At 43.1% G+C, this 14,374-nt stretch overlaps 2 protein-coding genes across 2 annotated transcripts; both read right to left on the bottom strand.

The window, feature by feature from the left end:
- Positions 1-974: 974 nt before the first annotated feature.
- On the bottom strand, positions 975-12,289 carry rad54b (RAD54 homolog B; the record flags this gene model as incomplete). Its single annotated transcript, XM_079228164.1, has 15 exons — positions 975-1,392; positions 1,480-1,677; positions 1,774-1,840; positions 2,820-3,081; positions 3,164-3,327; positions 3,541-3,831; positions 3,921-4,060; positions 4,151-4,271; positions 4,371-4,457; positions 4,787-5,012; positions 5,147-5,309; positions 5,436-5,735; positions 6,295-6,534; positions 11,616-11,796; positions 12,143-12,289. 15 exons carry the CDS (start codon positions 12,287-12,289, stop codon positions 1,157-1,159), a joined length of 2,823 nt encoding a protein of 940 aa, XP_079084290.1. The 3' UTR covers positions 975-1,156.
- Positions 7,703-9,445, bottom strand: LOC306745383 (fibrinogen silencer-binding protein-like; the record flags this gene model as incomplete). Its single annotated transcript, XM_079228165.1, has 2 exons — positions 7,703-8,279; positions 9,039-9,445. 2 exons carry the CDS (start codon positions 9,443-9,445, stop codon positions 7,703-7,705), a joined length of 984 nt encoding a protein of 327 aa, XP_079084291.1.
- Positions 12,290-14,374: the final 2,085 nt, after the last annotated feature.

Here is a 14,374-nt window from a genome sequence, read left to right as displayed (position 1 = left end):
CGTCAATGATTCTAGGACCGATAACCAAGGAAATATGAGAGTTGTGAACTCAGTGGTCCTGGGATCACAGGGGATAAACGTCCCACCTGTGATTCAGTCTCTCCATCAAAACAACTGTTTCTCCCCTTCCAGCAGTGGAAAGTCATTCATTCAATCCATACGCCAGGTTCTTGAGTTGGCCGGCTGGGACGCATGGCTTAAAAAGAGGGATTGTCAAAGCGGCCAGCAGCGGCTAGTAAGAGCTTTACAGAGAGCGACAGAACCATTCTGACTCATGGACACAGCAGCACACGGCCTCTGAGACTATTGGAGGAGTGATTTGGATCAATATCGGCACTCGTCTGCCGAAAACGTGTCCAATACCAAAGTGCCGCAACACAAAATGGAATTCCTCTTCAACACAAAGAGTATGTATGTTACATTGCCAAAGCCGGTTCAGTTGATATGCCACCACTGGTTTCCGGAAGTCTGAGGCTCGATAGAGGTCCGTCTGTTTCAGTCCACCAGCTTGGTGCCGACTGAGATACCTAAACAGCTACTGTAGTTGCATGACTGAAGATTCTTAGTATCCTTTTATTTTTACCAAAGTAATGGTGCTTTAAGAGGCCTGCATGAGACTCCAGACTTACTGATGAATATATTTAGCAAATATATGCAATACGTAAACTTTGCATTCTGGCATTTGACACCTAAGCTGGTCTCATACTAATATAAATCCTAATTCAGAAAGTAAATATTACTCTAGGGTAGATACAAGAGTTAACTCTTGCATGCTTTATTTTTTATTTTTTACAGTATAAAACATACCAAACAGTCTCATTCATACATGCATCTAAAATGTGCCTTTTTCCCAAGGAAGAATTCTTCAGTCGAAAAAGAAAGGTTCAACTCATATACTCACATATTCCTTTTGAATACCATTCATTTAATAAAGTTTTATAGTAAATGTCTGAATAAATAAAGAAAACGCAGAAGACACAGGATCTCACAAATGTCACGGATTGCTGTTGACAGCACTGTTGAGTTTATTCTTATGTTGTCGCCAGGCTGCTAACAAAGCCCAGCGAGCCTGAGGACACATATAGAAGTAGTATGCGTGTGTGTGTGTGTGTGTGTGTAGTATGTGTGTGTGATTCATCTACATCGAGAGTGTAATCTAGATTGTGTTTGTTTCTGGCACTGCTTGAGAGATGGTGGTCTGGAAGGCGAAGGTGATGTGGTTCCGTGCCTGATCAAGGTAAGGGTCTGAGAAGGTGTGTGTGTCACCAGAGAAATGTCTCCATTGCATCAGCTCGGACATGCTGAGATGCTTCTGCTGCGCCGCTCCACGGTCACCTTGACGACCGAGCTGACACGGCCGATCAGAAACCTGCTCCTCGTCCTCCAAGACAGCTGAGGATGAAGGGAAAAAAGCTAGTTGAATCTCAGCTAAGTCAAATAGTGGCGTCGGTGTTTAAAGCGCATCGGCCATCTGCTTACGCTGGACTGAGCCGTCCATGACACAGCTGCAGTTCAGCATGTCGTGTGTTAGAGAGAGCGTGTCGGTCAGGCTAAAAAGATCTCGCAGGTCATTGGTGGAGAAGCTGGTGTGCTCTGCCTTTTTGCCCAGATCGACCACCGTCCCAGAGAGCCCTTGTTTGGACACCTGTCTCTGGAACATTCGCTCCTCAATAGTGCCTGCGAGGAAGGAACACACCCAGACGTAAAGATTCACATCAGACATGGTTTGTTCCATGTTCTTGCATGTCATTGCGTGCGGCTGTGTTTTCAGACCTGCGGTGAGGAGACGATAGATGTGCACAGTCTTCTTCTGTCCATCTCTCCACACGCGAGCCATGGCCTGGACAGAGCAGAGAGGAACAGTTGCCAGAGAGAATTACACAAATGTGCACAGGGCCATCTGGTGGTTATGTGATGAAATCAGAGGGTGATTTTACACCTGCAGTTCAGTTCATTTGGTCAACGAAGGAAAGCATGAAGGAAAAGAAGAAGAAAAAAGTTCCACAGTTTATCTTCACATTAACTTAATTGTTTTCTTACAAACCCAGAGCTGTAAGCATGAAGTCACGTATACTGACCAGTAACATTCATTGAACAGTTTTAGTCAATGTCATCCTGTTTCATCAGCAGTTGGACCAAAGTGGTAAAATAACATTTTGGTGACAGATAGTAAGTTATGAATCTCTTTAGGTGTATATTTATGTTTTCTAGTTAAAGGTATGCCAAAAAATAACTGAGCATTATTTGTCGAGACTACAACTCAACCTTCGATTTTTTTTGTCTCTCGTTGACTTTCGTCTCCACTGCTTGGCCAGGTCGTCCTTGAATTATGGGAATTGGTTCTCAATTGACTTAAACTAAATCTGGTTACTTAAAAGGTCAAAGAAAAAATAAACCAGGTAGGACACAAGCACAACAGACCTTGGTGTAACTCCTTTTCACTTTGTGATTGACCTCCCCCCACTAACATTTGATCATATACGTGTTACTATGGTTTATAAATGACTAGCAAGCACGTTTCATATAAAGATCACTTATACAATTGCTTAATTAATAGCAGAGGACTTAATAATAGTTTAGCTTTATAATTCATGGTAAAATCGTATATCTGCCATAATGAAGTGGACCAGACATTCTCTGTACACCTGTTTAGTCCACACCAAAATTCTAACAACTTTCACAACAGCCTAAACCAAGCGAACCTCACGCACAAATGCACCGGAGTTCGTTTGACCCACAACAGACGGGTGTGAGAGCAAAGAAAACACTGTTACAGACATATACTCACAGACAAGCCGAGAATGTTTCATAAGTCTTACCTGAATGTCATTAGCAGGGTTCCAGTCAATATCATACAGCACCAGGTGGGAAGCACCGACCAGATTAAGCCCCACGCCACCGGCTTTGGAGCTCAGCAGAAACAGGAAGTTCTGAGAGTAGGGACTGTTAAAACCATCAACCAGCCGTTGTCTCTGGTTGGTGGGGGTGTGTCCATCAAGTCGGCAGAAGGTGTAGCCCACATTTACACACAAGTCCTGGAGCAGGTCAAGCGTCTGAGTATAGTTGGACACTACGACTATCCTGCAACACATACTTTGTCAGTACATATATGCACAAAAGTACACAAATGCACATACCAACCCACCCACCCACATACACACACCTGTCTGAAGGGCTGAGTTGTCTGATTGCAGTCAGCAAGTCCGACAGAACCAGAAGTTTTCCAGAGTCAGCTGTGTTAAATCCACTTGAAGAGTAGGATTCTGGGAAGAGCTCAACCAAGCCTTCGTATAGAGAGTTCTCCACTGAACCACTGTCTGCTTTTTCCTATAAAACATAACAGTACTCAGTTAGGACTGGTAGTCAATCTCTAAACACCAACATAAATGCAGACTACTTTGACCACAGCATGAATGCTGAATGAAGTTCAATAAACAACTTCTTAGTTTCATTATTAACAACACAAGGCAATCAAATAAGTTCAATATCTGAAGGCCAGATGTGGGTTTCACTCCCCAAACACCTAACAAAGCTCTTAACCTTGGCAGAGCGGTAGAGCAGACCAGGATGGTTACAGAGCTTCTTCAGTGCAGTGATGCAGGCCAGGTGTGTGTGAGTTTGCGTGGAGCCCTGAAGGCAGCCTCTGAACACTCTGTGGCAGAGAAGATGCGCGTACAGCTCTCGCTGCAGAGGGGAGGGTTCGCAGAACAACGTCCAATCGAGACGAGGAGGCAGGTAGCAGTTGATGATCTCCTGTGTTCGTCTCAGGATGAACATGCCAGTCAGCCGAGAGAGCTCTGTTGCTCGCTCTTCTCCCAAAACACTCTCCTCCTGTTGGCAGATTCAAAATCAGGTTTAATGCCCGATAAAGTTGTGAATATACAAATTACCCGATAGAAAAGAAGCGAAAGATGCATTACCTCTGAGCAGGAGGGCTGTCTGGAGCGTAGAATTGGCTCCTCAAATACTTTTCTGTATCCAGTGGACGACCCGAGAATCCCTGGGTTAACAAACTCTATAATAGCATAGAACTCCTGCAGGTCATTCTGGACTGGGGTGCCTTCAAAACAAAAACACTTTGGTTAGTCAGAGTCCTTAAAGATTTCCCATCTCTTTCCATCAGCATCTCTATCTCTGAATGAGTGTGCACCTGTTAGTATTACTCTGCGATTGCAGCGCAGGCTGCTGAGGGCCGAGGACGTTTTGATGTTGCTGTTCTTTAATCTGTGGCCCTCATCACAAACCACAAGGCCAAACTCCACTTTCTGGACCTGAAAGCATGAAAAAATACTTTAACAAACCAAAAAGGTGATGTATGGGGATTTATTTGTACCATGCACAGTTGACAGTGAGACAGAAGGTGAGAATACCTGCTCCAGGCAGCGCAGCAGCATTTCATAGCTGATCACAAGAACACTGTGCAGAGGGGAGAGCATAAACTGCTCTATCCTGTGGTCCTATACGCGTCAACAAAAAATGTCCATTAATGACATCATACATCATCAATAAGGTAAGTCAGTGAATCGGACACGTCAAAGTTCTAAGACAATAGACCAGTAAAAGTTATATATTTATATATCATCATGCATTTATAAGTATCATTATTACTCATTTTGCTCTGTGCTAAATTCTCTTAAATATAACAAAAATGTTGCTAACGAGTAATGTTAATGTAATTGCTTGAGAATTTGAACCTGAAACTTTTGATTTAATACAAATTGTTTTACTTATGCTGCTTAAGCTCCTTGTAAATCCAAAGTAAAAGAATGTCCCTTTCTCTCCACACCTGATCCACACTGAAGACGCTGATCCTCTCACGGCCCAGCCACTTGTTAAACTCTGCAGCCCAGTTGTGCACGAGGCTGCCAGGAGTGACCACAAGTACACGCTTAGCAACTGGTTTCCCACCGTACGGCCCTTGTTTAAGCAACGTCCAGGATAGCGCCACGCTCTGGAGGGTCTTCCCCAAACCCATCTCGTCAGCCAGGATAGCCCCATAGTGACCCACAGCTCTGAAGCACACAGTAAAACACACAATATGATGTATTAGTTATCCTAACAATGGCTGCGATGCTTTTTCCACACAGAGATTCTTGTATTTTTATAACAACCTGTGACAAGATGTTACGGGAACAAGGGCTCTTACCTCAAGCCCATGACACACTCGTAGAGAAAGAGAAGGCCGTCTCGCTGGTGCGGCCGCAACTGATTAGTCAGGAACGGATCAACAACAACATCAACCACAGGAAGCCCAGACTTGTTGTTAGACCACTGGTGATTGGCAGAAGGCCGAGGCATCACCAGTGCACCTGGAAAAGATCCACAGACCCTGAGTGGAGTGTGTATGTACAACATGTTTGTATATAACATGATGGGAGAAGTCAAATCTTCTAACAAACCAGAAGATGCCAAAAATATGACATTAGTCTCCATACCTGGAGCCAGTGGGTCATGGCGAGGTCTGTAGACCTGTTCCTCCTCCAGTTGGGATCCAGGATGAGCTGCTCTCCCCAACATTGTTGGTGAGCAGAAACGTTTGGACACCAAGCTACGAGAGGGAGGTGGAGCGGACTTTGTGTGCAGCTCCTCGTTCTGTACCTGGACCTCTTGGAAGCAACGGCCCCTGGCGAAGTCCTCAGCAGATATGACCCCCATCACCTCCACCTCCTTTCCTCCGATCATCAAGGTCTCTCCCTCGGACAGGGAGGCCAGCACGGACACTTTGTAGCCACTTCCTAAACAAACATGCACAACCATAACCAATTAACTCACAGTGATGATGTGTATTGGGAGAAATTATCTAAATGAGTTTGAAATGTTTGCTATATCTACTTGTGTCAATGTTCACAGCTTGTTTGTTGCTCGAACTGGGCAAAATAAAAGGCTGGAGGTTTAGGAAAAACGTTTAAATAATTTGCATTACAAAATCCGAGAGTGAAAACCAGATTATATAATTTGCTCCATCAGTCACTTTTGAAGGTTAACCTTAAACAACTTTACTCCAGCTGACCCTTCTTTCTGCAGAAGTAAACGGATGTACTCAAAGTGTAGTCACTACTCAAACATCACTGCTCGCCGTGGCTACATTACAGACGGGAGGAGGCGCAGCCTTAATACTTTCATACTTCTTCCCTAGCAGAAGACTTAAATATGGTACTATAATTTAGAGTGACTTTTGTTTATGATGTGCTTAACTGTCACAGACAACATGGGCTGCAGTCACACTGCTCCCTCTCCCAGACTAAAATATGACAAAATAAAAAATTCAATCAAATTCTGGTGTGTCTGTCTCACCCTTTCCAATGTCCTTGCCCTCCATATCTTTCAGTGTGGCTGTGCGTCCTCTTGTAACCAGGACCGCGTCGCCCTCCCAGCGCTTGTGTTTCTTCTTACTGGCTTTACACCACATCACACTGAAGTAACGCACTGCATCCCGACTGCAGCCCGAGTCTGAGCCTGTGCCACAGACTGAACTCCCTGGAGGCTGAGTGGTTTGAGAAGACCCGGAAGTCAACTGAGGGTATCCATCCACTCCTGTAACACAAAGGGATACAACATAGTGAAAAACCTACAAAAATATCCAAATCATAGCTCACCAGCAGGGGTCACTGCTGCACCAAGTCTACACAAATACCAGACCCTCTCATTGTAGAGGAACCCAATTAAGAGAAAGAAAAGAAAAAACAAACATGTTCATCAGAGAGGCTGAATTCATGAGTGGATGCCTGTTTGACATGTAATACACAGAAAAACAGCAAATTAAACTTACTTTTTTTAATAGAAAAGAGTTAACATATGCACAAAGTGTAAAAGAAACTTACATCACAGATATACAAACGTTGAAATACAATCAATGTTATAGTCAAACACATTAAATAACAATAACATCGCAAAACCAAGTCCACATCTCCTTCTTTTGATCGATTCAGCAACTAGAGGGAATTTCAGACTTTAACAGATTTCTCTCACTTCCATGTAAATTCAGCAACATGCTTTGTAATCATTAGCATCTTGTGATTAAGGCCTTCGACAGTTTGACTTGTGCTTCAAATCCTGGGTATCGAAATATTTCTCAGTTTAAAGAAATAAAATTAGAACTGTTTGATTGGAGCGCTTCTTCTACATTTCTTACCTACAGAACTTTAAAGAATTGCCATAGTTTGTTTCTCTATAAATGCAAAGAATTTAAGAATTAAAAGAGTGCTAATTATCCCCCTGATATGATCTGGGGAGACTGTCACACTCCAGTGAATCTTTACAGTAAATGCCAGTAGATCAACACTATAGTGCAATTAAAGTGGTGGCAGACCTAAGAAGGAGAAGCACCATCATGGTACAAGCCATTCATTCCTATTAATATTCCCTTCCAAATAGCTGGACGTTCATATTTATTTAATCTATTTTGGCCAGTCACAGTGTTTGTAAGTTGAGCATTTACACAGTCTGTTGCCGCTTCTGTCAATAAGAGTGATGAGGATACATTTTTAACACCGACAGGTACAAACACAGACTGATGGCAACACAAGTGAGCCTCATCCTGCATTATGCAAACAGGCTTTCAGGCACTATGTTTCCAAAATAAATTCAAGTTCTCAAACATGAAACTGATGTGCGATTGCGCCTCAGCCTCTTCTCCACACGTTAATCTCATCAGATTCTCTCCCTTTCTAACGCTGGACACAGATGTGCGCGTTCCTGCTCTTTATAGAGGAATCGGCAGTCCGTTTCTCAGCCGAGCAGCCTTTATTTTCTCCACTTTGATCTTGGCTCTCAGAAGTTCCTCCTCCAGGTTCTGTTTCCTCTTCAGCCCCTCCCTCTTCTCCTCCAGGTACACGGCAACCTTCCTGTGATTGGCCAACACCAACTCGTGCTCCTCTTTGGCTAGGTGCAGAGAGCGAAACCGGTCGGGCTCGTGGTGAGGGTAGATGTCATTGGGGTAGAGGTTGTGGCGTAAGGGCAGCGGCGAGGGGGAGAGGGGGAGATTAACTGAGGAGGGGACGGGAGACAGTGATGCTTCAAAATCATGAACGCTGCTGCCCATGTCCTGCTCCTCCTCCCCCTCCCCCTCCCCGTCTCCGTCCTGGCCATCGTCCAGCACTGATTCTGTGTGTGTGGAGAGGATGGGGAGGTCTGGCGGTGGTTTAACATCCTCTTCAGGGTCCAGCTGGACCACCTCATGGGGGATACTTGGGAGAGCTGCCGAGTAATCCTGGAGTCCAGCCAGAGAGGAGCTGCTGCCAGGATGTTCGACAGGAGAGTTGTGCTTGCTGTATATTAATCTGAAAATGGAATAAATGATAAAAATATGAGAGACTGAAGTGCTTAAACAATGGTTATTCTGTCTATTTTGTGTTTATGTGTCTGTGTGCAGACCTCTGTTGGCGTACACTAAATGAATCAATCAAAAGGAACCGTGATTAAGAGTAGACGAGAGGAAATTCAATAATTCAATAGTAAAAATAAAAAAACTATGCTGGTTACAGCCTCACATATAATATAATTTCTTTGCTGATTTATAGAATTATGAATAATAAAATGTTTTGGATTTTTAGGTCGGCATTCAATTTTTTTGTACTAATAAATATAATCTGTCTTGGCCTCCTTCATTTATTTAGCACGAGAACCAGGTTCTAAACATTACTTTATTAGTCTTGTTTATAAAAAAATAAAGAAAAATACAATTCACCCAAAACTAAATTGGCAAACTAGTCAATATGAAAACAAGAGTTGAGTACATTCCATGTAAATGTATCTAAACAAAAAACGAACTATTAAGAGTAGTTTGCCGCCTGAAAAAAAAGAAAACAGCAGAACAAACTATATTCCCTTTTTTAGCCTGACAATGTGAGTTTGTCAACTAATTGGACTTTGAAGCCTTGAGTTAAGCCCCTCCCTTCTCCTCTAACTGTTGAATCAGTATCGTGACTGCATACCTTTAATGATGCATCTGCTTGTTAAACTCTCCCCCAACTGTTACGTTATCCTATCAGGTCTGTATTAAAATGTGTCTGTGTTCGTAGGTGCATATTACACTGTACCTGCGAAGTGCCTGGTCCTTTTCATGGATGGGCACATGGTGAAATAGGTGAGGGATCATCTCCATAATTCTCCTGGTTGGCTCGGAGATGCTCGATCTGTACTCTGGCTGGGCGTGTCTCCGTTGCATCACTTCCTGCTTGGCTGACTCCTTTAGCCTCTTGTAGAGGGTCCTGAGGCCCTGAGCGGTGCGATGAGGTCTGTCCCCTCCCAAGGCATTGTATAGCTCAGCCACGGTTTCCCAGCACTTGTTCTTGTCCACGATGACCGCATGCTTGTTGGTGTGCTCCTCCAGGATGCGGATGTGAGGACGGACCAGCTTCAACAGGTCCAGCTTCTCAGAGAGGGTAAAGTTGGAGGAGCGAGCTTTACCCACCATACTGGACAGAAACACAGAGCTGGCTGCCATCTTATAGCATAGCGGACTCACAAAGATTGAGTCAGGCCTATGGCTGTTGCCGCTCAGCCAGCACACTCAGTACTAAGGCTCCTCACTCTTCCCACCAGTCTTTTTTTTTGTCCCTGCTGCTGGCTTCTCTTGGTCCACGGTGATTTAGCCAACCCTGGTCTTAGTCCCATACATTCCCCATTTTCCTTCTATTCTTCTTCTAAATCAAACATAAACTACATCTAAAATGTGCATGGATTCATACACTACTCCTTGGTTCTCCCTTAGCCACGTTGCACAACAAAAACAGGCTGTGCTGCACACAATAAGAATCAGGCTTAACTAGGCCAGCCTCGCTTAGGCCCCCGCCTACCGCGGAGGGCTTTGGATGAATTCCTCCCAGCTTAGGCTGACGTAGCTAAACCGCTTAAGCCCAGCCCGACCTACTTACAGCCTGGTCTCTCTAAACCCCAAACCAAGCACAGCAGAGCACAGCCACACTGCCTCTGCACCATAACACAAAGACGGCAGGAGCCACACTGTGCTCGACACAAACGGGGAAACAGTTTATAAACACTGTATAACAGGTTATTAGGGTCAGGGGTCTATTTTCCGGAAGTGAGTGACGCTTTGATAAAGCGCTGGTTTAACTAACCGAGTGGGGGAGGGGTTTTTGAGCGCGCTGCGCGTGCCCGCGAAAACGGGACGCTTATACCATTTCTGCATAAAATAAACAACACAACCGGGTTCATGCGATTAAATACGTGTTGATGATAAGTGTGGAAACCGAGGCAGGCAAACGCAGAGTGAACCGCGTGTGTTTCGGGTGTAAAACAGCGGCACTAGTTGCTCTTGCAGGAGGAGGACGCGGTGGCTCACTGATCCCGCGCACAGTCCTAATCTGCCCGGCGCTGCCGCTGCACTACCCCACTCATTTGCATAATGCTGGACCTGCTGTCACTCAGTCTCAGCCCGCCTGGTTTAACGTCCAGTGTGCTGCATTATTTGCCACAGAGACATTCGGGTGCTGCAAGATAAGAGAGCGCGTTCAATTATTAACGGGGCGTCACGCGGTTTATTATGGTTGAAAATCCAAAATAAAGAAAATACCACACGAGGGACATTAAACTGCAGCACAACCGCGCTAAATTGCGTGCACATTGGTTCATAATTGTCTAGTCAAATCAAGTGAAAAGCGTCGATTATTTTTGGTTGTTAAAGTGTAAGTAATGCTTCACAATTAACTTCTGAATGAAAACACACGGAGTGAACCTGTGTGGGTTTTGAATTTAAGCATACAGGGATTGTGAGGACAGAAAGCAGACCATTTCCTGCCTCTAAAAAAGCGTCTGAATCAAAAACCAAGAAGTCGAGCTGCATGTGCAGATTTTGCAACCGAAAATTCTACATGTACAATTAGGAACTCAGTTATATGCGTTTCACCATAACTGGCATGTGAACAGGAGAATATTTAGTGACATGTTGCCATCATTTGTATATATATATATATATATATATATATATATATATATATATATATTAATAAACTGGTGTTAGCTTCTGCACATACAGAATATTTGTGAAGCTAATTCTCTCATCTCTGAATCGGTTACTCAACATGGAGTACAGTGATTTACAGACTGTTTAGTATTAATTAAAGCAGCCTATGTCACATAATGCATGCGTAATAGTGGCATAGGTACTACATGGTGCATTTAAGTACTTCAAATATTATATTGGGGTCCTGATCAATAGAATTAAAGTTATTACTATATCCTCGACCAACTGCATGATGAATTTAGTATACGAGCAAAAACTAAGCATGCCTCATGTCAATACCTTTAGAACTCCTATAATATGACATTTTTCCCTCTTAGTTATAAAATAAAACGAAGATTTGCAGCTTATAAATATCACAGAGAAAAGACTGTGACTGAAATGTTTTAATTAACTTGTGTGATATTCATATTATAAGATGTGAATAAACTGAGAAACATTGCATTAGTAATTATGCCATGGGTCATTTTGTCACACATCACCTTTCTGGTGGATATTTGTCTTAATAAATAAAACTGGTACAGGTGCTGAACACGAAAAACATCAAAGTGATTTTGTTGCACAATCAATTCATAACTATTCTTGGCCATAATAACAACAGGTACTGTCCCAGCTACACATCTTTGGGTCTTACCTGCAGGTCTGTTGTCTTCTGTGTGCTCTTCTGAGCCATTGTTGGCATGTTCTGACTCAGCCTCATTTTCTTTACTTTCTGCTGCACTGAGAACACGAGCCAGAGCCCTCGACAAGGCTGGAGCAGGCTGGGCAGTTTTGGGCTGAACATCACACGCTGGTGCTGCTAGACTTCTCTGGACCTGCAAGATGAGAAGAAGAGAAAAGACAACTCATAACCTGAGGACGTTTGAAACAACGCGGGACAATGAAAAAAAGAGTGCTGAGGGATCCGAGTGTAGGTTAAAGCCTCTGTGCACCCACACAGGTGCTGTAAGTTATTCTGGCTGATTAGACCTCAGCCCAGGTTGAATGTGAGCCAGAGCTTTGATGGAAACTTATTAGGACACAAAACATCAACAGGTTAAACAAACTGCTGACATTTAGTCTATACTCACCCACACACTCCTGAGAAGATGTCTATTCAGCAAGACTACCTGAAAACACCTGTGTGGGTGTTCAGAGCCTGAAACGTTGTGAATAATTTACCTTTTCCAGTGCATTGCTTAAACCAAGTTTAGGGGTAAGGGGCTTGGATTCAGCCACAAGACAGGAAGTAGATGCTCCAGGGGGCATAAACCGGGGCTTTTTCACGGCATTACCCAAGAGCTGGCTGGGAGCTCCTGAGCGCCGCATTGTGCTAAAGACAGAAAGAAATTAATAAACAGTCATTAATATTGGAAACTATTATATAGGTCCAAGTCAGCATATGATCATGTCAAACACCCATGGATCTTTCAAAGCAAGTATGTGAGTGAGAGATGAGTGGGTTTTACTGCCTGTATGGTTCATCCACACAGGACTTAGTGTCTTAGTAGTTCAGTGTCTCTTGTCCTCAACAGGAAGGTTCAGTTACAACCACGTCTAATGTAAACAGACCAGCTTAGACATGAGAGAATACGTAATACTATTTCACGATAAACTAATTGATTAAAGCTTTGATGGACGACACATAATAACATAATAATAATAATAATAATAATAATAATAATAACATAATAACTCCAAAATACAGCTACAACACACTTTTCCCACATCCCAGGTGTGACGGACATGTAACGTTGAATGGACATATCTAAGTTGTCTATCTATGTTAGTGAGGGAAAGGACTACATCTAAAAACTGTCAAACTAATGAATAGTGACATCAATAGCGGATTGCGGACGAATCAATTCCTACCAATTCAATCCCAATCGTCTCATATATCGATCCTGTTGACAAACATCTAATCCACAGCTCTTTAACAACCCCCCCCCCTCCTGACGGTCTCGCACCTGCTAACACCTGCGACGTCTACCATAAACCACTGAGCGGTTAGCGACGTTAACTTGTTGCATTAGCGTTTCATGTTCAAGCTAGCTCACTCGCTCACGTCAAACCAGCGCTGACAAGAAGGTTTTAACTCGGCTGTCATGTTTGATAATATGTCATACGTACCAGGGTGAACTAAACACTTGATAAGAACAGCTACGGTCACACAATGTCACTAAAATCCCCCCCAAAAAACAATTCGTCTTCTATTTTCTTGCTTTAACTCTTGATTCTGTTCAGGTTCTCCCGCTGAATGTTGTGAAGAACGTGATTGGTTGAAACCGGAGAGTGGGCGTGGTCCGAAACGTGGGGTGCATTTGATTTTTACGTCGTAGTAGTTTACCTTCCACATCCCCATTGAACTCCCGCTCCCCGTCAATCCCTGAGTTATTAATCGAGCACACCTAGTACCTTACTGTGGTGACCTCACTTTACTATTTTAATAATATCAGAAGAAGAAAATCATCGTGAAACCTTTAGACGTTGGTGAGGTTTTGTATATGATTATTATGGGATAATTTTGATAATATTATTATTATGTATATATATTTTTTTCCTCTTCAAGTTCTGTACTTAAGTACAGAGTAAACACAGGTGTTGTTGAAAATAATAACTGTGTAACTTGGCCAACTATATGGAACACGGCCATAGTTATTGTTAATAATTACACGTGTTTACTCTGCAACGACATGGGTGCTGTGAAAAGGGGCTTATTGTGAGAAATGTATACATTATGTAAGTATTTGAATGTATGCATACTTCAGTTACAGAGGGAAATACTGCACATGTTGTCCAATACATTTATTTGACATACAATTATTTGAAAAATAATGAGCATTCAAAACAATATTAAACAATGTGTATTGTCTGTACTACACTATGGTGCAAGATGCTTTAACTTTGAATTAATACACAAAGTATTTTTTTCTGAAAACACAAACACATGCTCTTTTCTTTATTTACTGCAGTTATGGGTCTGAATATTTCTTCCACATCTGAGTTAATTGAAGTTCAGAGAATATAACATGACTGGGATGAGTCCAGTTGTTTAGATTGCTCTTTGATATTTGTGATCTGATAGTTTATGTCACCTGACATTCTGTAATCCAATCAGGGAGAGAGAGAGAGAGTGTAATCCATGTTAATCCCACATCCAGAGGGCGAGAGAGAAACCTCGGATTGGGTGGGTCATTAACAGAGATAGAAACAGTTGAAGGAGCGGTAATCTCTGAAGGCACCACAATCTTTAGCGTCATCACCACTGCAGAATGTGTCTGTTTGTGTGGGTGTCTCTTCTGCTGTAATTCTGTCTCTTTTATCTGAGCTCGTCTGACAGCTGCCTGCCTGTGCCCTGAACCGTGGTGTCAGGGATACCTCTCCATGGAGACGCACTCCTGAGGGTAGGGGAGG

Source organism: Taurulus bubalis (genome assembly GCF_910589615.1).
Source record: "Taurulus bubalis genome assembly, chromosome: 12".
NCBI lineage: Eukaryota > Metazoa > Chordata > Actinopteri > Perciformes > Cottidae > Taurulus > Taurulus bubalis.
Note: the sequence above shows the minus strand (reverse complement) of the source record. Positions and strands in the feature narration are given on the sequence as shown.